At 45.0% G+C, this 24,343-nt stretch overlaps 1 protein-coding gene across 3 annotated transcripts in view; it reads right to left on the bottom strand.

Moving 5' to 3' along the window:
- The window catches only part of GRAMD2B (GRAM domain containing 2B), a 609,764-nt gene that overhangs the window by 177,807 nt on the left and 407,614 nt on the right, over positions 1 to 24,343 (bottom strand). For all 3 annotated transcript variants that reach the window (XM_078675589.1, XM_078675590.1, XM_078675591.1), the window contains exon 2: positions 14,695 to 14,817. In XM_078675589.1, the coding sequence (XP_078531715.1) occupies positions 14,695 to 14,817 (123 nt within the window). The remainder of the gene's footprint in view (positions 1 to 14,694; positions 14,818 to 24,343) is intronic.

Genomic DNA, 24,343 nt, shown 5'->3' with positions numbered 1-24,343 from the left:
GGCGGCCCATGGAAGGGGACGCTACATCTGTGTAGATGAGTGCAGGTAGGGGCTGACTGAGTAATTATGTGGATCAAATAATGAAAGAAAAGACTGGTCATTATGGACCTGGCTCAGGTATCCAGCGAGTATGTTGAGAGATTTGTCAACAGGTGATCAAAATGCTAGAGAAGGGCGAGCACGTGGCAGGATGATGAAGGACCTTGGAACATTATCTGTATTACCCATGCATGAGTGGATGGCCTTACGTAGCACTTGTTTCCAGTAATATATCTTGCTTTTCTTAACACTAGTCCATTGGGCATGGGTGGGATTCAAATTGCAAATTAGGCTAAAAGAAAAAAAGTTCTATTACTTAATTAGGCCCACTCCACATATCAATTACCTTCCCCCATAATGACTTTGCTCCCTCAGTGAACAAGTGAGTTGCTAAAACATTTCCAACTTCACTCCTCTGCTTTTCTGTCAGGAGACAGACCGTAAAATGGCATTTCTGAGACTAGTGGAGTCCTCCGAAACATTTGGATCAAAGTTGGAAATGAAAGTTAGTAGCACCCAGCCTACACAATCAGCATCATGTGGAGATACAGTAACATGTAGGGATAGCAGTTCTTCGTTCTGAAAAAACAAGCATGGAAAGTGAAGGCTGAACTAAGGATAAACGAATTCAGAAAACACAGAGGGTGTTGTAACTTCAAAACTTTGACCCCTTTTCTTTTTGCCCCCAGTGCATCAGAGACACTTTTATCACACTCTGTATATTGCATTCATAAAATGCATATTCTTACACACATTGCTGATGGTTCCATGTTGTTAATGACAGGCCATGATGGTTTGTGTTTTGTGTTGGGTGTGATGGCTTTTAAGTCCATTTACCTTTTGACTAGTAGTTTGGCTATGCTACCATTGGCAACACCCAGCAGACAACAGAACTAAATCATTTCCTGACTTTTCCTTACTTTCCCTTAAGTCAAGTTAATATTTCTGCAGGACTAACTGAGCTGGGGTAGGTTTGGTGCGTCTCCACTGGCAGGGTCTATAAAGACATTCCCACAAGTTGCAGTTCAGAATCCCCTTAGCGAATGTAACTATGAGAGTAACCAGAGGCAATAAGGTAATGGATAAGGCCATCGCATGAAGAAAGTGTGAAATATCCTAAAATAGGTAAGACCTTCTTGAGGATATTTTTTTGATACCCAACTGAAATCTGTGCCAAATACACTCCTTAAACAGAGGAGGCAAATTAAATAGGGCCCACTGTATATCCCACTCATCTCCCACACCTAGCCTTATAAATCAACACAGAGTTTAACGAAAAGGAGACTTCAGATGATATTATAGTACACCAGTGCCAGCCAATTAATTTGGCAGCGAAAGTGTTGGAGAGTATCGTCAGTTTACATTAAAATAGCATTAAAAGACGATGTACATCAATACACAGGTGCACTACTTTTGTAAACGGAGCCCATGGAATCATGGATCTTAAACTCACATGGTGGCAGACACCCAGAGTTCACCCCTTTGATGACCTCAAATTAGAAAGTAAATCAAAAGGACACACAAAAGTTTATAATAGTTAATATTACTTTGAAATTCCTCCAGGAAGAAAAAAGTACTGTGCACCAAAGGTTAGGATTTGCGGAGGTGAATGAGGACTACATAAAGGGGATTAACAGAAAGTAGTCAATATACCAAAGATGAAGGAATGCTCAAAACCTAAAAACAATATGCTGAATGGAACAGTGAAACAGCAATTAAAAAATAATCAAAATTGACAAATCCTATGACAAGTATATATGAAAGATGGAGAATACAAAAACAAACCGGATACTCCTACTGGTAGGATTCTTTGCATTTTCCATTTAATACATTGTTTTTCAGATTTTAAGTTTCTCCCTAGAAAACCTCACTTTCAACTTAGATGGTTGACTTTCATCGTTCTCACTTTAATATGACTGCACATCTACTTTGTATACTCCAGAAGTCCACTTTCTAAAGGTATTAACACAAGTTGTCTTACAATTTAAAGATGTAGGTCAACGATTTGACTCTATAGCTATTACGCATAATAACACTCTTAACTTCCAAAGAGGAGTGCAAAAAAGTCCTTCAAATACAGCACAACAGAGTTGCACACCAGGCATTCATAAAGACGACTATAAAGTGTGTATACCCATCAATTAATACCATGATTAAATAACATCATGACTGATCCGACAGTTGCCAATTAACATTTGGCAGGGGAGTATACATGTTAGCTATAATATTAAATGTTCCTTTAATGTTAAAATTTTTCTTCATTTCCAACTCGAGAGCTGTCCTTAAGTCCCCTTTGAAATAATGTAACCATAACGGAGTAAGCTAAGATGCATAATTAATGTTACAAGTAGTCAACCTTTGTACACGTCTCCTAAATGGAGCTAGTACATGGGAGCAACTTCCAAAATGCTTGCACCATTTTTCCCTCAAGGTCTTCTTGAACATGGTTCGAAAGCATTTAAAGATGAGCATTATTTGTGCAACTACTTTATATGGCCTCCTCTTTGTAACCTGCAAAAACATCAAATTAAAGTTGTTCTTTACTGCTTTTTGCACTACTCTTCTTTAATATGTTTAACTATCAACACACTTAGTATCTTAGTAAACATTATTTGCTGACAATTCTGTTTTTAGAAAACACACTTGTCAAAAACAAGGAAAAGTTTGGAACACCGAACCTCAATTAGCCGTCAAAATATGGTCAGGCTTCTGTGACTATCACCTTTCAATTTCCCCAGATTTGATTTTGGTAGGTTTTGCCATTTATACAATGCTATTGAGATTCCTTTATTGACGCATCATTATCGCCATAATTAGCTATCTTCCCCATAAGAATCATCTGTTCTGGTAAGAGGGCACTCAAATCAAACATTCCTTAAATTATAGTTTTTATTCCTGTTCATATTTCAAATTAACAACTAACCAATTTTTCAGTGCGCTTCAAAAGGCACAAAAGATGTGCTTTTTAGGTGGCGAGACGAGAACCGATTAATTACAATAAAACCAGGATTATGAAATTATTCACTACACACATGGTTTACAGTATCTGCCATGCAAAGCCCTAGATTAAGAGGTAGAGTGAAATGAATTCAATAATGTATGTTCCACTGATGTCTCTTTAGCATTCATATTGCCTCTGAACAGCAACAGATCTGTAGGAAACATAACCAACATCCTTCAGCAAGTGGCCAAAATCATCACCGTCCTTCTTTTAATATGGAGGCAAATACATTCTGATTAATCCCACAGATTTGAGATCAGCTCTCAGTGATTTTCATCAAGTGGTCAAAATAGAGTATATACGAGGCAGGTTACTTTCAGGAAAGGCTACTATACCCTACCTTTTAGACAGTGCACCTAGGATTATGATGTGAAAAACTAAGCTGAGTGTGTGAGTGTGAGTGTGTGTGCGCATCTTTAAAATGATAGCAACGAAGGTTTAAACATTCAAAAAACAAAAATTGTAACAATACAGTGAAAACAAAAAAGCAAACAAGAACACGACTGAAAATGATAAAACGGAAACCATTACCAATCCATTCACAGTACTTTTTAAATGGTTCGAATAATGTTCGCAAACATGCAACACTCGTGATAAAATAGACTTGTGGTTCACAAACCTTAATAGTTTGCTATTCTAATGACGGTCAGTAAGTAAAGTAGGCTAAAACTAAGGAAAACAGTGATAATTGAAATACTGCGCAAACGTAACATGGAAAAGCGAGGGAAGTGTCCAAGATAAGCCTAGCTCTCGATTTAGTGTTATGTGGTAATGGTCCCTTAAAAGAAATGGGCTACCTACAACCTGGATGTCCTAAATGGTCCTAATTAGCAGCTCCTCACTGTAGGAAAGCCAAGGTTTTTGAAGAAGGGTGTAGGTTGAAAGTAAAAAGAGCTCACAATGAAAGACAGAGGCACTATTTGACCTGGAAAGCACACAGGTCAAATGACTGCTTGACCTCTACACACAGGGCAAGATCAACAAAGGACAAAACAATAGATATCTAAGCATCGAGTCGCCAATATTTCCATATGCTCTTGAGACAGCTCTTTTCTTGTCGCCGGTGTCGTGCATGTGGGGCATGCGTTAAGAGGGCTTCTCTGTTTCTAGATCCCTCAGGCTGGCTAGGGTAATCCACAGACCGAAGGAAATGTTCAGCACACCTCTTGACTTTTTAAAAATAAGTCAGCAGCAAAGTCCCTGCAGTTCTGTGCCCAAGCTTATATTTCCAAGTTAAGCAACACAACTGAGGGCAGAGGCTGATAAGAGCCGCACTCAAAACGTGAAAAGTGTCCTTAAGTAACTTGGTGGTGCACGAAACCAGGGAGTACTCCCATCTATACTCCCCACAATGTAGGAGCTAGTCCTACCAACTTTGCAATACAAAAATGGTTTCAGCACTCAATGCACTAGTATTAGTCTTTCTTATCACAATGAGTAATCAATGAATTTAGGTGGTTTTGCACACAAGGAAAAAAATTTATCCAAATCCAGAGTTCGTTTTTCTTGTTCCAGAGTTCTCTTTATCAAAAACAGATTCTTTCTTCACAAATTCATTCATCATAGCCAACGCGTTTAGTCTCTTGAGAGACTTCTTCAGGGCTTTCAATGTATGGCATATAGTATACAGTGGCGTCACTAGGGTTGCGTATCACCCGGTGCGGGTAACTCATGGTGTCACCCCCTCACGACTTACCGCATGGACCTCCTCCGCTCAGAGTCCGCCAGTGGACACAGTTGGTAAGTAACATTTGTAAATGTAATCGCCTTTGGGACCTTGTAAGTGTTTAGCCATGCAACGGTTGACATTGTTGCACCAAGGATATTGTGCTGCATAACTAAATACTTATAAGGTCCCAAAAGCGAGACCTATTGGCTATGCCAATGCTTGTTTTTTTTGGCGTTAGCCGCAGTTGATCAGAATCGGCAACAAGCAATGTCAAAGTCAAAAGATCAGCTACCACTTTCAAAGGTGTGACCTCTTGGCTTTGCCAATTTTGATTTTGTCGGAGGGTGGGTTTCAGCAAAATTCTAGCATGGAAAACAAAATAGGCTTAATTATAAAAAAAAAATGAATTGCAAAATATGTGTAATCAATTAGGGTTATGATTAACTGCTATGTTATGAAGGAATGTTGACTAATTGGATTATGGTTTACATTTGTGTGGGAATTGTTGTTAGGGTAAGAGTCTGGCTTTGATAAGAGACCAAATTAGTCTGTAATCTGTATTTGTAAAGTGCACGTTTGGCCCTAGAGGCATCTTGCCACTTAATAACAGATGTTTGTTGGTACTCATTTTATCGACCTCAGATGGATGAAAGGCTGGCTGGACCTTACAGACCTCGAACCTGTTATCAGGAGGTCAAACAGATTTCTGTATTGGATGCCTTATTTCCAAATTATTTTTTGGGAACTAAATAAGTAGGAAACAGGTTTTTCACACAACTGCACAAATTGTAGGTGTGAATCTATGATGCCTACAATTTAGTAGGTGCGAGTCTGCATCGTTTTGGAGCGAGTTATACTAGAAATGAGAGTATGTTGGTGACAGTGCCTAGGGAAAAACCGGTCTTTGTCTATCCTTAGTGATCTAAGAGCAGTAGAGTGCCCTGGGGATAGAATGGGACGAGGGGGCATCATCTCAGTGCTCAACGACCTCCATGTCCTGAGGTTGCATTAAAGCAAGCTATCCATTAACAAGTGACAGGGAACAGAGGGCCACAGGTGCTCTAATGATTAAAGCGTGGTGCCAAATATCTGTAACAGCAAATAGCAGAGAAATGAGAGGGAAAGTAGCCGAGCGGAGACCACTGTGTCTGCCGGCAGTGACTTCTAAGAGCCCTGAGGATGGAGAGGGACAGCCAGAGAGGGCAGCATGGGACAGGGAGGGTCAGAGAGGGCAGAGTGCGACAGGGAGGGCCAACCGGAGAGGGAAGGATGGGACAGAGAGGGCCAGCCAGAGAGGGCAGAGTGGGACAGGGAGGGCCAGCCAGAGAAGGCAGGATAGGACAGGGAGGGCGAGCCAGAGAAGGCAGGATAGGACAGGGAGGGCGAGCCAGAGAGGGTAGGATGGGATAGGCAGGGCCAGCCAGAGAGGGCAGAGTGGGAGAGGGAGGGCCAGCCAGAGAGGGCAGAGAGGGAGAGGGAGGGCCTGCCAGAGAGGGCAAGATGGGACAGGGAGGGCCAGTCAGTGATGGCAGGATGGGACAAGGAGGGTCAGAGAGGGCAGAGTGGGACAGGGAGGACCGGCAGAGTGGGACAGGGAGGACCAGCCAGAGAGGGCAGAGTGGGACAGGGAGTGCCAGCCAGAGAGGGTAGGATGGGACAGGGAGGGCCAGCCAGAGAGGGTAGGATGAGACAGGGAGGGCCAGCCAGAGAGGGTAGGATGGGACAGGGAGGGCCAGCCAGAGAGGGAAGAGTGGGACAGGGAGGGCCAGCTATAGAGGACTGGATAAGACAGAGTGGGAGAGGGAGGGCCAGCCAGAGAGGGCAGAGAGGGAGAGGGAGGGCCTGCCAGAGAGGGCAAGATGGGACAGGGAGGGCCAGTCAGTGATGGCAGGATGGGACAAGGAGGGTCAGAGAGGGCAGAGTGGGACAGGGAGGACCGGCAGAGAGGGCAGAGTGGGAGAGGGAGGGCCAGCCAGAGAGGGCAGAGTGGGAGAGGGAGGGCCAGCCAGTGATGGCAGGATGGGACAGGGAGGGCCAGCCAGTGATGGCAGGATGGGACAGGGAGGGGCAGAGAGGGCAGAGAGGGCATGGAGGACCGGCAGAGAGGGACAAGGAGGACCAGCCAGAGAGGGGAGAGTGGGACAGGTAGGGCCAGCCAGAGAGGGCAGGACGTACACAGTAAAGTCAATATGGCCGACTTCTTTTAAGAACAGTGGGCATGGCTCGGGGCTGCAGATATTGTTTCAAAGATAATTTACTGATGAAGCATAACGCTGAGAAGGCGGTGCGAGGTAACGTTCTGCACACAGAGACCACAGAGCACCCCCACACAGCTCCCCGTGTCTCCCCGGGCTTCGATGAGCTATACATGCCAATGTATTACAATAATCCCTTGGTGGTCAGAGCCAAGGTGCAATTCGTCCTGGAGTGAGTGAAGGCAACCCGCCCACAGCTAGAAACCTGAACTATCAGTCCACAGAGAAACACTGACGCAACAGCACCCCCCGCCCATTCCCCCTCACCCCCAATCACCTCCCAAGAGAGATTCCAACGCAAGTGAAAGCCTTGCAGGTGCTAGGGAGAGCAAACACTGGTGGGACACTGTCTGCCAAGTCTACCCAGTGGTCACAGGGCATCATTCTGAGCACCCAGAGACTGAAAGTAAACAGGGCTTTCAGAGCTTCCCTGTGAGACCGCCAGACAGTCTAGGAGCTAAGCTGCTGCCTGGTCAGTGAAAGGAGAGCAGCATCTTAATTTTCGGTTTTTGAAAAATATTGCACTAGCCATTTTTAATGTTGGTGGGAGTCCTGCCTCCCCAGCCCCCCTCACTTTTAGCCACCCCTAGGATTCCTCTAGGCAAAACAATGTTTAGGTCCTTGCAGATTTTGAATCAATTTTTCATTCACTAAAATGGACCATGCTGAGTTGAAAATTATTTGACACCTTTTCCATTTAAAAAAAGCAATTCGATTTCGAGACTTCTTATTAGTGAAACCGCACACACAAACATATATTTCAGTTTCAGTTCAGTTTAAATGTATTTGTTTGATAGGTTGCCGACTAGGCAAAACAAACATCACAATCAACACATACAGTTAAAAATGACACAAAATGTAAATTGAATTAATAATATAATAAAACTATACATCTAAAAAGATGTATGCTAAAATTACAAATTGGTCTCACTTCAAGTTTATGTAAGTTATACAATACAAGAAATTAAAAAAACGCATCCAATTCCTGCTTCGAATCACATAAGTATCATTTCCCAGGACGTCTGCCCACCCACAACCAGTTATAACATTTCATCTGTCCATTAAAACGAAGAGCCCTCCATATAAAGCCATACCAGACATGAAACTACTTTTAGAAGAGTTCCTTCTATCTCCCTTCTGCCCATCTTGCCAGCTAAGCAAAAACGAAAGCAAAAGACTGGAAGCAGCATTTGTTTCCCTTATTTGATCAAACGTGCTTAATATAATCACTCCACTGTGTTGGTGGCTGGGCCCCTACCGTAGGGGTTCTGGAAATAACCTTCAGCACTCCCCTGCCGAGACTGTCTAAGTGCGTGGTGGTGGCGGCAGTGGCGCACGTCAGAGGACTCCGCACAGCGCAGGGGATGGCCCAGGGCCGTCATTGGTAGCGCTGTAAGACTGACTTCCCTGGGACCCACAAACTTGTTACACCGCCGCGCATCGCACCATCTTCACTATGCTAGGTGGCGCATGCGTGGCTGCGTGCACTGCAGTATTTGTTGCTTGTAGGCAGATTGGTGTCACCCCATGACGATGGTGTCAGGCAGGTGTCACCCGGTGCGGTCCACACCCCCCGCACCCCCTAGTGACGCCGCTGATAGTATATCCTCCAATCAAACGCAGTGTTTCACAAGCCAGTATGAATAAAGTATTTGTACAGTGTTCAAACAATCGAAAAACGGCCTAATAACCGCATGCAGTCTGGTTAGTGTTTCAGTATCACCAAAAAAAAACAAAGAAGAGCTTCCAGTTCATCAAGAGGTCGCCACTGTGTTGTAGTGTAAGTTTAGGTCTCTGCCTGCTCAGTACTGCGCAAGACCAGGGGGCACAAATCTGTTAAGCTTGTTTAGGTATAATCTTCTCTATTTCAGACCCATGTTTTCTGGACTTTGGGTTGACCTGTGTTCCCCATCATGCCAAACCAAGAAGGGAACACGAGGTGATTAGATCAGTCAACTCAAAACGTGCTCTTACATCACAGGGCTATTTGTTCAAGATGAAGAGCTTTATTTCTTGCAGTGTTACTCTAGGCAACAATCGTAAGAACCATAAAATGATCTTCAACTCAGTGAAGGTTAAGGCCTCTGAAGAAGACGTTACTTCAGAGTGCAAAATATTTCTCCATGAGCAGTTTATGTTTCTAAGCAACTAGTTAAAGTATATTTATTCTAGTGGATCTGAAAGCAGACATTTTTAATTGTATGGTCAAGCTTCAAAAATGGAAAAGAACTGAATGTGCGTATATTTGCAGGCAAGGGCGCTTTGGTGCAGTTTATGAATGCTTCAATTCCCAAAGAGACATCGAGAAGTCTCCCGATTTCTGGAATATGTTTGAATGAGGTTTTCGTTAGCATGAGTATTTTTTTTTTTTATTTTTTTTACAGAGAAGTGTACTCTAATTAAAGTAGCAAGATATGGCTGAGGAGGCCATAGTGTAGTTTGGTCATTTCTTTCATCATTCAGTAGATTTCCCCTGAGAGTTATTGTATTTGTATGTAGTTACATTTTAGGGGGAACCAATCAATTTGTCTAGAGTTGTACATGGATTTGCACACTGAACAGGTTTTGATAGCCTGAGTCTTATTCTAACTTTAGAAAAATCCAAAGTGTCCACTCTCAAGCACTATGGAACAGGTAAGAAGATAACTTGTCTTACAACGTATTCAGTCTTTAAAATAACATAATTCGATATGCTGAATTGACAATCAAATGTTTAGTCTTTACATATTTTAAAATCCTTTTTAAAGGGCATATTTGTACTTCTTTATACCATACATTTTTAGGTCTCGCCTTTTTCATTCCGAAGGAATGGGAAATGGAGAGAATTCAAGTGCTCAAAATCCTCGTGAAACCAAGGGCTTTTTGGTGCGGTTTTCTTTGAGTTCACGTGAATCACGTGACCAAACAAGCACGCGCATCAGCCTCCCTCCCTCCCTCCTAATTGCATTTTGTTCATGGCCGCCACCACATCAAAGGGCTTCTCCCAGCGTGTGCTCTGCGGCTTCTCCTCCCCTAATTATTCATGGCTGGCCGGCCGTACTTTCAGTTTCCGGGCCGCTCTTTATTGAAAGCTTTTTGCCTATCTCGCTGTCTATCCTCGATCACTCTGCTGCTCTCTAGCTATGCTTGTTATTTATTCCTTTTCGTGTCCGTCTGTTCTCCATGTTCCTCTCGGCTTCGGATGCCTCTCTGCTGCCCTCTTCTGTGGCTGTCTATCCTCGATCACTCCGCTGCTCTCTAGCTATGCTTGTTATTTATTCCTTTTCGTGTCCGTCTGTTCTCCATGTTACTCTCGGCTTCGGCTGCCTCTCTGCTGCCCTCTTCTGTGGCTCACCCCCTTATCTATTCTCCTCTGTGCCTCTTTCTCATGTGTGCTTCTCGTTCTGCCCCATGTCTCCCCCACTGTATCTGTCACTCCTGTCTGTCTATCTATCCTCGGCCCCTGTGTCTCCTCTCCACTGCTGTCCCCCCCTATCGTTTCTCCTCTCTCCGTGCAGCTGCTACTCTGTGCCTGTCTCTCTTCTGTGCCTTTCTGTCTCTCATTTGTGCCTGCCTGTCTGTCTCTCCTCAGTTCTGCTCCTCACACTGTTACCCTGCATGCTTCGAGTGCAGCACTCAGCACGCCGCTCGCTTCCTCATTCCTCCGACAGAGTTTACCAGAAAGGTGCTGAGGAGAGGGTGTCTCAAGAACTTGTACGACATCAGCGTTCTCTCTATTTCTCACACTTCCATCTTCTTGCCTTTCCACCTTTCCCTCCCTTTTCACCTCTCCTTTTTTCTTCTTCCTTTTCCCCCCTCCATCTGTTTCTTTATTTTTCTGTTTATTTCATTCTTTTTTGTTTCCTACTCCTATTTCTTTGGCTTGTGTTTCTTTCTCTTCGTCCCCCATTTCTTTCTTCCTTCTTCTCTATTTCTTCCTATCACATCTATCTACCTTCTTCCGTTCCCTCCCTTCCCTTCCCTTCTTTTGTGTAGCACACTTTTACAATGTATTTTTTCCTTGTTTTGTGCCAGGGCTCTCTGTGTAGGGGTCGCCCTCAATAAGCAGCATTCCACCCATTTGATTAAAGTGAGGTGCACTATGAGTGAAGTTTTAAAGAGGAGAGGGAGGTGGCTACTTAGAACTCGCTAGATTGTGTACAAACGCAACAGAGCAAAGAGACTGAAAGATTCAAACCTGGATGTGGTGCCACGCAGCTTGGGAGTGGATAGTTAACAAGATTAACAAGCATTGGCATAGCCAATAGGTCAAGCATTTGGGACCTTATAAGTGTTTAGCCATGCAACAGTTGGTGTTGTTGCACCAAGGATATTCTGCTGCATAACTAAATACTTATAGGGTCCAAAATTACATTACATTACAATTGCAAATAACAATGCCTTTTATTTTTGTTTTCATTTTAAAAACATAAAGGGCTTTGTCATTTACAAAACCAATAGCTCCAACTTTCCTACTGCGAGACCTATTGGCAACGCCAGTGCTTGTTGTTCAAGCCTATAAACGGGCCACAAATTGTGTAAGATGTTACCAAAAGCAATGCATTCTGCTTGGCTTGGGGAATACTGAGTAAGGAGCTTGCCAGCATGTTGCCTCTAAATGCAGCTCAAATTACAAAGACTAAAACATTTTTAGCGATGTTCTTATTACAGCAAAAGATTGGCAAGTATCCACTGCAAAAGAAAAACTTCATATCTTTGCCCTCTGGTGCAAAGAGTAGTTTTAACAGTGTGATAACAGATGTTTATTGTGGAGCTTCACCCACAACTCTCGGAATACTTTAGAAGTCTACTTTACAAGCACAAATCCTCCCGCTGTCCGTTCCTTTCCCGCCCCCCCTCCCACTGTCCGTTTCTTTCCTGCCCCCCCTCCCGCTGTCCGTTCCTTTCCCGCCCCCCCTCCCGCTGTCCGTGATTTTGTCAAAGATGTATGCCCACCCCTGAAGACGGATGGAATCCCGCTCTCTGAGCTCTTGCTGCCTTTGAGGCCAAACTCTGGCACTTGATCCAGCCAAATCATCTTACATCCGTTTCCGCTCTTCCTTCCAACCTCAAGCATGTAAGCTACCCCGCACTTTGTCTAGGCTCACTGTCGGTGAATTCCAAATCTTATGTTTCTGCAGTGATCATTGCCATTTGAAATATCAGATCGTGCCTTCACTACCCCTCTTGTTGTCCTATTTCCAGGCACTACATTCTGCTGAGCTTAATTGTTTTGTCATTAGTTGCCTATGAAGCATGTTGCACTTCAATCTAACAACCCATACTGTCGTCCTGCTTCGCTTGAGGCAATATCTGGAGCCTGCCTGTAATGTTTCAAAATTGCTGTTATTTTATACCTGCTTAAGAAACGATACCCAGTTGCGTTCTTTTTGTTCAAATAGTATTGCGTATCTGAACCCCTTTTTCTACAGAATCATGAGGCAACCTCTGTTTAACAACTTGGATGCTAAGGTACATCCACCTCTTCCCATTGACTTTCCATTGAAATCAATGGAAACTCCATGACGAGTTACCCTTGTCATTAGCACTGAAGGGGTTAATAACTTAACGGGCTATGTGTATGCCTTTAAACTGATCAACCCAGTGCTATTTGGCTTTTGTCAACTCAGCTTTTTAGAAATGCTCCCTCACGCCTGCCCAGTTCTCAGCTGTGACTCCCACACGCTCTCCTTTTCTATTCTCATCTTTCTAACTTTTCTATTCTCATCTTTCTATGTTTCCTTCAGTGTTGATTAGTCAATCATAAAGCCATGTTTGCACACTTACTTCCTTAGGCATCGATAGCATAACTCTGAAGTGATATGTATCTCATCTCTCATATCACTCCTTCTGTTTCTTGTTACCCAACAGACTATATCCACATGTCTCCCTACAATATGAAATTATCAGGAGTTCAAGTCTGAGTCGTATTAGCTAAGGACCATGGTGTATAGTTTAGTACCAGCATATGATTAGAGTCTTAAATCTTCTCAGCCTTACAGAAGTTCCAGGTTCCTGCTTCAAAGTAGGAACATTAGACCGTTCCACTATTGCCCACAATGTAAAGCTGTGCTGGAAGGGGGCCCTTCGACTTATCGGATGAACCCACATGGATGACTCCGCTGTGGTTGCGTAGATAACCCCCCCTTCTGGTTGGTTTACAAGGATTTGGGAGGCGGGACAGAATTGGTATCACTCACTTGGGGGATGCCTGGCGAGGCGAAGCCCCCATGTTCTTCCAACCCATGCCATGATGCAGTGCCTGCCCCTCTCTCCATCCTCCCCCGACCCGCCAGATCTACCCCCTCCTCTCGCCGGGCACCTTTGCTTATACTTACAGACACTCCTGCTCTTCTCCATTCTAAATAGGAGGGAACGGAGGCTGCAATGTCTTCTAGCTACTTAGCCAGCTCTGCAAGTTTGCACTCCTGCTGAGATCTGTATACAGTTGAATTAACTTTGATTCCCCACTCTCTGACATGCTGTTATTTAACCAACACATCGGAGTCGTGAAACAATTTGCGGCATCGCCCCTCCAGTCTCCAGCCCGCCCCCTCCCAGCACAAACACACACAATGCTTTTAGTGCTGTCACTGGTGATTGTTATCCGAGCGGCGCCGGCACGGAGCTCTGTTCTCTGTGACAAATTACAGGCTGCTGTGATAATATCAGGGCGCTCGTGTGTGAGGGGTTGTGGCGTTGCCCCTCCCTGCGGCAGGAGACCCGTACACTGCAGGGGGGTCGGGGGGTGGGGTTGGCAGGCTTGCAGACTCACTGTGGCTCATTCGAAAGGGGGATGAGGGAGGGGGGTTTCATCATTAGAGGGAGGCGGGCCCAGTCTGAAGAGATGGCAGAGAGGGGCTGTTTATGTAACACTGAGACATCCCTGACACCAATCACAGTATCTGCTTAGCTGGCTGGTGAGGCTGTTGAAGATCCACTCCTATGTCAGGAAGGCCTGACATTCAACTACGTCCTCTGCACACGCCAACGTTAGAGCCAGCTACCTGTCAAGCATTATCTCCGTTTCTCCACAGGCAGTCCATTTCTAGTCTCACCCTCTTATTTGTTTCGGACATCGTTCGGACGTGGCTGAGCATGCCTCCCAATGTGGTGCTAATGGTATCCGAGCAAAATCCTTTGGGACATGGAAAAGGTGTCATACGGAATGGAAGTTTGTGCGAGAGCACGCTGTGTCCCATTGATTCTTCCACTGCTTGCCTGTCCGTGTCAGGTGTGCCTGCTGCATTGTTAGTGACTGCAGAGGCTATTGGCAATGTAAATGACAATGCCATTTATTTATCTGTTTTCAAAACCAACACATAAATACAAAGTTTGTCATTTACAATGCCAATAGCTCTAACTTTTCCAAAGGCAAAACCATTGCATTGTAAATGCTTGTTTTTTAAAGCCAATAGTGTTTTACATGTTTCATCTCGAGTTTCCTAGAAAACTGAGCAGGAAAAAAGTACCACTGAGAAGGTAAAGGGATAACTGTTAGTGCAGTGCTTCATGACGAAGTGATCGCATTCTAGAAAAACTAAAAGTTATATGCAGAGGCGACAAATGCACATTTGGAGTTAAATTTGATTATTGTATTGTAGCAAATCTTAGTCCAATTGAGCCAGAATAGGCTCCAAATCTGTTCGCAGATTTAAGTTATTAACTTTGTGAAATGTGATACATAGCCTTCGGGGGAAAGTATTCTACCCTAAAGATACCTAGGAGAACTCTAGGGCTGCAACCATTACCTCGATATGGAAAGTTTCTTCTTGATCTCACATACTTCTGCATCACTGTTCGCCGGATGAGATATTGTAGGAATCAACTGAGCATGCTTCCTTTTCTCATCCACACCGTTTTCTGCATCCGAGCTGAAAGAAAAAGATAACAAAATATTAAACAAATTCTTGCTACAAAGCCACATCTAGAGAGTGGTCTCTGAAGCATAAAGGGGCAATTCCAATTGATTCAAACTATTTCTCACTCGGATGGAAGAGCATTCACAACCATTTGATTTACTAATAGGAATTCTTCCTACACCAATGCCTGATTAGGAAACTCAAGCTGGCTCTTAACACCTGTTGTTGCACAAAGCTCTGTAGTGCTTTATTTTTTTGGGAACCGGGTCATTTCCTCCTCCGCTTCCGGCTGTAACCAAGCTGGGGGACCAAACTAAACTGACTTCATTTGCAATGCAAATATTGAAATAAAAACAAACTATATGGAATACATTGTGTGTTGGTGAATAACCTCCACTAGCAACCGCCTGTGGAAAGATTCCCAGAAGACATCAAGGAAGCTACTTCATTTGTCCTGCACTGTGCATCCTTCGAGCTTCCACAATTGTGACAGTGGATTCATCTGACCTGGCATGACATTTGACCGTTTTAGCCACGGACTCCAATCTGTTCTTGTGGTTAGTTCTACCCCGCATCTCCACCATCTTGCACAATTTCACATCCTAATGTTCCTGCGACCACTCACTACACGCTCCAACTTACCTCTAAAGCCCACCCACAAATACCTCTCCTCAAAGGACGCACAATCCTTACTTCCCTTACTCCTTGAGCCCAACCGGACTTGCCTCGTGCAGTCGTACTCCACAGGCAAACTTAACACCCTTTGTTCCAACTTCTCATTCTAATTTTTCCATGCCTTTGCGGCCAACAAACCTTCTCGCCAATACAAACTCCAAGTGATAAACATTTTGTAACTCTGGAATAGTATGAATTGAAAGTTCTCTAAAAATCATTTGAAGTTTCATTCTCTTCCTTCTTCCGCTTCACTGTAGGCACTTAGCTAACTAAACAAGCATTTGCAATGCAATAGGTCTCGCATTAGGAAAGTGTGAGCTATTGGTATTGTAAGTGACAATTTTTTTTAATGTGTTGGCTTTGAAAATATATAAATTGATAGCACTGTCATTCACAAAGCCAATAGCTTACACTTTCCTAATGCGAGTCCTATTGACTATGGCAATGCTTGTCGGTAGCAAGCAAGGACAGTGCTGTTGTGGGGCTGAGTGATGCTGTTGGGCTGAGTGATGCGGTGGTGTCCTGCAATGAGAGGCGCGCGCCAGTGAGAGGCGCGCAGCAGTGCGAGGCGCGCAGCAGTGCGAGGCGGGCAGCAGTGCGAGGCGGGCAGCAGTGCGAGGCGGGCAGCAGTGCGAGGCGGGCAGCAGTGCGAGGCGGGCAGCAGTGCGAGGCGGGCAGCAGTGCGAGGCGGGCAGCAGTGCGTGGCGTGCAGCAGTGCGCGGGCATGCAGCAGTGCATGGCGTGCAGCAGTGCGAGGCGTGCAGCAGTGCGAGGCGTGCAGCAGTGCGAGGCGTGCAGCAGTGCGAGGCGTGCAGCAGTGTGTGGGGTGCAGCACTGTGTGGGGTGCAGCACTGTGTGGGGTGCAGCACTGTGTGGGGTGCAGCACTGTGTGGGGTGCAGCACTGTGTGGGGTGAAGAATGATGCGGGCTAACAAATGCGGGGAAGCTAGACTAAAACAAAACCCAAAACATCGCCTCAGGCCGAAAGCAAATCTGTTACTGAGGGGATGGGGGGAGGAGGCTGTAGCTGAAACTAAATAAAGGTGACTTCGTACATTATGGGATTGCTTGCATGTTGATTAAAGCCCAGGCCATGGTTGAAGAAGCAGCACAGACGTGCTACGTTTATAGGAGGAGTGGTTCTGCCTTTTGTTGCCGACACCGTGCAGTGGCCACAGTGAATGTGTGGTGCAGAGTGGCAGCACGTTGTGGAGCATCAGAGCAGAGTCAGCTCTCGCAAATAGAAATTCCTCTGTTGTCTCTGTGTTTATTTCGGTTGGAATGCAAGGAAAACCAAGTTTAAGATGGAAGGACTAGCGCATTGTTGCATGTACCTATGTGGGCACTAATAAGGAAATACGGTAAAAAATGTAAGTGGTCTGGTGTGAAAGATGAAGCGGGCGGCCGTGAAGACGCGCTGCACTGATTAAGGGAAAGGAAACACGAACACTTGCATGCAGAGCTTATAATGGGAGAACTTTGTATGCCACAAGTAATCATGGTGATCCATGGGGGTGAACAAACAACAACAAGCTTGTGGCATTGCTGTGGCGGGGTGTGGGGGAGCGGAGCGGGAGCGCATTCCTTTGAAGTCTGATGCAGGGGTTGGGGGAGCAGATCCTTTGAAGTCTGATGAGAGGCACAGACAAATGGTGGTGTGACATGGCTGGTTGGTGCACGCGCATAGCTCACATGAACTGTGCGTGATCCGCAAGTTTGGTAGAGTTTTTGAAGTGCTTACTATAATTCTCGCCTATCTATCCCTGCGGGACAGAATAGTCGAGACCTAAAAAGGACATTCCACCTTCACATTAGTACAAATTGCTCCCAACTTTTACAAACCCTGAATTTGTGTGGCGCAAAAATCGGGATCAGAATGAACAAACTCTGAATGGCACTACAACGGGGAAATGGAAATTTAAAATCTTTACCGAAATATAGAATACAAATGTGAAATAGACCAGCATTGCTAAACTAAACAAAAGGTGTGTCTAGTTCTGTCCCTCACCAGACTAAAAAGGCATTGTTGGGAATCTAAGCAATAATAATGTTGGACTAAAAGGACAGTAATAGCTACGCTGTTTTGTGCGTCTTTCGTCATCTGCTTAGGGCAACTGTGGCATGCCTCGAAACCAGGATCTTAGACCTGGGTGCAGAACAACAAAGAAAAGCAAATGTAGATAAGGAAATGAAATACGAGAACAGTGCACGTTTCTTTTTCCTTTATTATATAACCAAGCTATAGTATTTGGAGACATAGGCCGTTTTTTTTAACAAGCTTACAGCAACATACTGAAGTCAACATATACATGTGTAATGTGCAGCAAGAATATTCCCAGCCACTTATCCCATGTTTTCATCATTCCACTCACCGATTACCCTTAAAGAGCTCATTTTGAAATATATTTTGGATCAGGTCATATCTACGGTCAAAGTTGGCGTTTGCTTTTGAATACCTTAGTTGATTATATGCATCTTCAAAAAAAAAAAAGGCAAAATGGCAAATTCTACATCAAGCCTACTACATCACTGACTCAAATTCAAGACATACAATGGTGCTTGCAGCACAAGTCTCCAAGACCCACCACTAAATTGTTATTGACTCTAGAATATCAGCAAGGTCACACTAAATGACTGAATTCGCTTCAAAGCTAAGGCCCCAACTTCATAATACTATTCCTCCCCGATTACTTAAAAATCAAAACATTTTTAAAACAATTACATGAAAGTAGCCAATCCCCATTCTCAAGCACATTGATGCACGTGTGAGAAATTCTCACTTCTAAAATAACCATTGACTCAAGAGACAGTTGGACAAACCTGCAAATTAATCAATTCTAGAAAATGTCATTGTGAGAAGTTGGCCTGGTATATGAAGTCCACTATTCTAGTGGGCACCTTGCACCAGTCCAAACGACCCTTATTGATGGTAGGTTGTAAAGTCAACCTTATAGAAAGCTATCCAAGTGGTAGCTGTGGAGAGTGTAGTGTAGTTCCTATATTCCCAATAGGCTCTGCGCATTGGAATAACATAAATGATAGTTTAGACGTAGGACTTAGGTCGACTAGTCAAGTCAAGAATTCTTTATTCGATGATTAAAAATCACCATAAAAGCACATATATACATACAACAGTTTAAAATTCAATTAAATATTTGACAGAATCCTGCTTGTAATACTATTAGATACAAATAAAAGGGGAAAGGGAATCTCAGAGAATACAATGACAATCTTAACAATCATACCTCCCCTCTGGTTACCCTTAATCGGACCGCCACTTTGATAAAATTCAACACAGTGTCAACGGGTCAGATGCTTGTTGTAGATAGATTAAGGCCTCACTAGCATGTTTCATATTAGCTTGTTTTAAAATGTTTACCAAGAATCTGCGCCTGGGCATTGAATAAAAAGGACACAACAATACAAAATGAAGGGAATCCTGCGGAGACCTATTGTCACAGCTGCAGGTTCCCTTCTGCTCAATTGTAGTTAAAAACCCTACTGGTGATACTAATAAATATGGTAAAAAATTGAGCCTAAAACCACACATTAAAAACCTATCCTGGGCGTTATGCATGTGGTACAAATATGGCTCCATTCCCTCAGTGCTCTTGACAAGAGTATAAGCCCGCACAGTCTTTTTTTAACCCTTCGGCCTCAGCTCTCTCTGTTGTTTTCTGGGCTAAAACGGCTTTCTTTACGATCACTTTATGCTGGGGTGCAATTGCTACCGGATCAGTAAAGAGGTTCTTGTAGCCCAGAGCTTCTAAGGCGACCTTTACATAGCTGAGCCATGGGATTCTCATACATTTCTCTCTTCCTAAGCAGTCCTTTAAAATTTCCCTGCTCAAAGACGCCTCGGGGTTCGACCAAATTTTTAACCAAGCCATTATCGGTCTGAGCTTTACCAGGTCTTCAAGGTATAGCCTCCCCAATTCCCTATGGGCTACTATACCAGCGGTACTTGGTGGGGCTTTCAAGATGGATCTTAAGTATTTGTTTTCCTCCCACTGGAGTTGCGAGATGTTAGCGAAGCCCCATACTTCTGCCCCATAGATGACTTTGGGGCAGCATATAGAACAATAAAGGTTCATAACCTGTTCGGGGCACCATCTACCTACCCTCCTCCCATAGCTTGCAATAGCACCATTGGTCCAGAATTCAGACATGTCCCTTTTTCCCCCCGCTTCTCTTAAGTCTGCCCATGCTTCCCCTTGTAGGGCTAATTTCCTCCTCTTGGTCTCACTCTTATATTTGTTCCTGCACAGTGCAACTTGTTGGGGGTCCCTTGGTCTAGTTTTGAGACTGCTTTTAAGCTCCCTTAAGGCCTGTGAGCAATCTCGATCGAACCATCGTGGGTGACAATGATTCCTTGTAGGCGCCCTTGTTTTTAACAGTCAATCTATCAGTTTAGTAATCTGCCCAAATGCTGCAAGTAGCGGTAGACCTTGTACTGCCGTATTTAGACAATCCTCAAAGGCAGATTTCCCAGTGTCCATCAGGGATTTATAGAAAGTTTCCCCATTTATTTTGGACCACCTCAGACGCCTGCCCTGGTCCGTTACCTTCTCAATAGCTGTGCCATACGGTCTCCTTCTAGGGCCAGCCACATAAAGCAGCTTTAGTACCAGGGGATTGTGGTCACTAAAAGTGTTCCATTCTATCTCTACACTAGTAATTCTGTTTTTTAAAAATCTGGAGACTAGGATATAGTCGATAAATGAGGAACACCCTCTGCCCTTAAATGTCGGTGGTAGACTGCCATCCCTCTGCACAACCATCATATTAATTGTGTGCTCTAAATCATGGCTGTGAAGGAGTTTACTGAAAGCCAGACCTTCCGGCGTATGAACAAAATGCGGCCCGTTCTCCACAGGGCAATGTGACCAATCAGCGTCTATTGGAACTAGGGCCGGACAAAGGTGACAGTTAAAGTCTACCATAACCAATATAGCTTGTACATGTGCCCCTTTCCTAACTATAGTTTCCTGGCCTAATCTATCATCCAGTTCCCCTGGGAATGTGTTAGAGTCTCCCCCAGCCTCATTTTTAAAAACGTTGTATTGTATTGTATTGTATTGTTATTTATATAGCGCGGTGGCTGCCCAGTGGGCGTCCAAGCGCTGAAGCATGAAGACAGAACTGGGAATAACGGAGAGATTAGGATTCAGTGGACCTAGCAAACAGGTAGGTTTTCAATTGTTTGCGGAAGGAGAGTAGGTTTGAATTAGTCCGGAGTTGTAGGGGGAGTGAGTTCCACATCCTAGAGGCGTTTAAGGAGAACATCCTTCCTCCGGTCCTGGCTCTCCTTACTCTGGGTACCACGGCCAGGAAGGCCTCCGTAGACCGGAGGTTTCTCTTAAGATGGTATTGAGTAACTAGCTTGTCAATGATAGCTGGACCTGACTTCCAGAAAGCCCGGTGGGCGATGCATAATGCCTTAAATGCCACTCTCTGTCTCACTGGAAGCCAGTGTAGACTGTTCAATGCGGGTCTGGCAGACTGCATCCGTGGAATCTGTAGCAGGGTGCGGGCTGCACAATTCTGCACCACTTGTAGCTTTCGCAGGGTCATCTCGGGGGCTCCAACATACAGGGCGTTGTTCGAGTCCAACCGGGACTGAATCAGGCCCTGTACTGCCAATTGTTTGGCTTCCATTGGAAGGAGGGGAAGGACTTTCCTTAGTGTTCTAAGTAAGCCAAAACAAGTGGCGGATAGTTTGGTCACCTGAGTGGAAAAGGAGAGATTATTGTCAAGCCATATTCCTAGGCTTTTTACGCTTTCCTTGGGGATGGGAGGGGTGCCCAGGCACGGAGGCCATAAGGAGGTGAATGACACTGGTGATACCGGGCCCAGGAGCATGAGCTCGGTTTTATCTCCATTAAGTTTTAAGGAGGAGCATGTCATCCACTCCTTGATATCCTCTAGGCACTTCATCAGACTTTCTGACGTATGTCTGGTACCCTCTTGAGCCAATGAAACCACTAGCTGGGTATCGTCAGCATATGATACCATTTTTATACCATAAGGTTCGACGATCCCGGCCAGCGGTTTCATATATACATTGAACAGCGCAGGGCTCAATGAGGAGCCCTGCGGTACCCGCAGTTCAGGGGTTTTCTGGCTGAAATTGTGTCCCCGTCAAAGATCTGGAAAGATCTGTTGTTCAGGAATGACTCAAACCACCTTAGAGCATCGCCTGTGACACCGATGTTGCATAGACGGTTCAGCAAGGTGGCATAGCTGACCGTGTCGAAGGCCGCACTTAGATCAAGGAGGATCACTGCCACTGATCCTCCCTGATCTAGTATCTTTCGTGACTCTTCAGTGACTGCAAGCAGGGCAGTTTCAGTGCCGTGCTTGGGCCTGAATCCTGTCTGGGTTGGGTCGAGGAGCGAGTTGCTTTCCAGGAATTGTACTAGCTGGGTATTTATGTACTTCTCCAGCACCTTACTTACCCAGGGAAGTAGTGAGATTGGGCGGTAACTGGAGTGATCTTCTGGGTTGAGAGTGGGCTTTTTCAACAATGCCCGTACCATAGCTCTCTTCCATCCAGTGGGTACTGTACAGGAGGAGATGGAGGAGTTAAGAAGATCCAGCACCACGGGAAGGGTGGCTTGGCTTGCCTGGAGCAGTATCTCTGGTGGGGCAGGGTCGCGGGGAGAGCCGGATTTAACTTGACATGCCAGTTGGTGCAGTGTGTCCAGGTATAATGGGGGGAAACGTTCCAAAATTGGCTGGCCGGGGGGGAGGGTTGCTCAGAAGAGTATGATTGGGTGTTTCTGAATTGTTGGTTACTATCGGGAAGGAGGAGTAAATCTGAGTGACTTTATTATGGAAGAAGTCTGCGAGTTCGTTACATTGTTCCGGCGTTTTTGTAACAGGGGGAGCAGTGTTCACGTTGATACATTTTTTTACTAAATGGAAAATTTCCTTAGGTTTTGAATTGGCTGCCATTATTTTGTCTGCAAAGTAGGAGGCCTGGGCCGCCCTGACCCCATTTCTGTAGGCCTTGATTGCCTCTTTGTATTGGGATTTTTTTCCAGGAAGAGGGTCAAGTCGCCAAGCTCTCTCTTTTTTCCTGCAGAGGCGTTTCTGGTCTCTCAAGGTGTCTGAGAACCAGGGCGCGGATTTATGCAACCTCTTAGGTACAGATTTCCGTAGAGGGAGGATCATGTCCAATGAGTCCCTGATCCAACCCTCATAATTTTTATTTGCTTGGTTGGGGTCTGTGCAGGGTAGTGGGCGAGAGCATTCTAGGTTGGTTATCCATGGCTCTATGGGAAGTTTTTTCCAGTTTCTCTTGGTTACGGGTTGGGGAGTCGGTAAAGGGGACTTGCCGGTAAATCAGGTAAGTGGGACTAGGAAGTGGTCCGACCATGGAAGGCAAGTGGTTTGCCCTACCATTAACTTGGTGCAGTTACTAAATATCAGGTCAAGGAGGTTGCCCTTTTCATGGGTGGGGGCTGTAACCAGCTGGATCAACTGTAGGGCTGCAAGGTCCTCTGTTAATTCCCTGGCGGTAAGATCTGTGGGGGAGTTAAAATGAAAATTGAGATCTCCTAGAACCGTGTAGTTGGCAGAGGTTAGAATTCGATTAGAAATAATATCTGGGAGAGATCTGTGAAACAGCTTCCCTGGTTCTGGGGGGCGATATATCAAAGTACCAGAGAAGGAGCTGTTCGCAGTGAAGTCTATGCTGAATGCTAGGCTCTCGCACTCAGGAATGGTTGAACATGGTCAACCTTAACCCCTTCCCCTTAAATCGTACCCCTTGAATAGCATACGAACTCCAGTCGTATTGGACCAAGTACCCTGAAGGTTCAGGTCTACATATATGGATAGGCCTCCCATGGCTCTGCCTGATCTGGATTTTTGTGCCGGGACAAAAAAACATTAATACCCCTGGATGTGATAGGTACTATTATCTACCACCCATGTTTCCTGAAGGCTAATTATCTGGTAGCCACTAATATAGTGGCACCACTCAGTGTTATTAAGTTTGGATGCCAGACCTGCTATGTTCCAGGAGATAACTCTTACTACTTCTTGAGCTTCTCCTGTGCCCCCGCTAGTCTGAGTGTGTTCCAGGGTTTCAACATGGCCAGAATCCAACCCGCTTTCACCTCTAAAGATTTCAGTAGCTTTGGTCCTGGTCTCTATTACGTCTGCGCCCCTACCCCGACTGGAGGTGGTTAACTGTTCCAACGGGCTTTGCGGCCCAGTTTCCACTGGTAAACCCCCTCTGTTTACATCACCTGGGCACACCCTTCCCCTTACCCTGGTGTTTTCATCCATAAGTCAGTCTTTAGTGTCCAGCGAGCTCAGGACCTCATATCTATTACTTGTTGTAATTAAGTTGCTATGGGGAACTGTTTCCCGACTGAACCGACCCTCGCCTCTAACACCAAATTTCTGAGGGGGGTAAAAAAAACGCAGCGGAACAACATTTACATAGTCATGATGAATAATTTCTGATCCCGCCTGCCTCAAGATATCATTAACCAATCTAGGGGATCTAAAACTCACCACAACACAATCACCATCCATACATTTTTTGGAAGTACCCACCCATGGTACCCTCCTCACCATCTTAAAATTATTGTACAAATGATCACCCAGAACAGTTTTTACGGAAAGGAAGTGTAGGGCCTTATTTTTAAGTGTGGTCCAATGTTCTTCACGGCCAGCCTGGGTTTTTGGAAAATTTGCCAGATTAACTGAGTATGGGCATGCCTCCGGTGGAAGATGCAGTGAGAAGATTTTTTTAGATGGTCGTTCCAGTAGACTTAGTCTCCCTACAGGCCCCCCGAGGTCCTTGTTTGGCTTCCTCACTGGGGCCTACAGCTGGGAAAGTCATGGT

This window comes from Lissotriton helveticus, chromosome 2_1, assembly GCF_964261635.1.
Source record: "Lissotriton helveticus chromosome 2_1, aLisHel1.1, whole genome shotgun sequence".
Classification (NCBI taxonomy): domain Eukaryota; kingdom Metazoa; phylum Chordata; class Amphibia; order Caudata; family Salamandridae; genus Lissotriton; species Lissotriton helveticus.
Note: the sequence above shows the minus strand (reverse complement) of the source record. Positions and strands in the feature narration are given on the sequence as shown.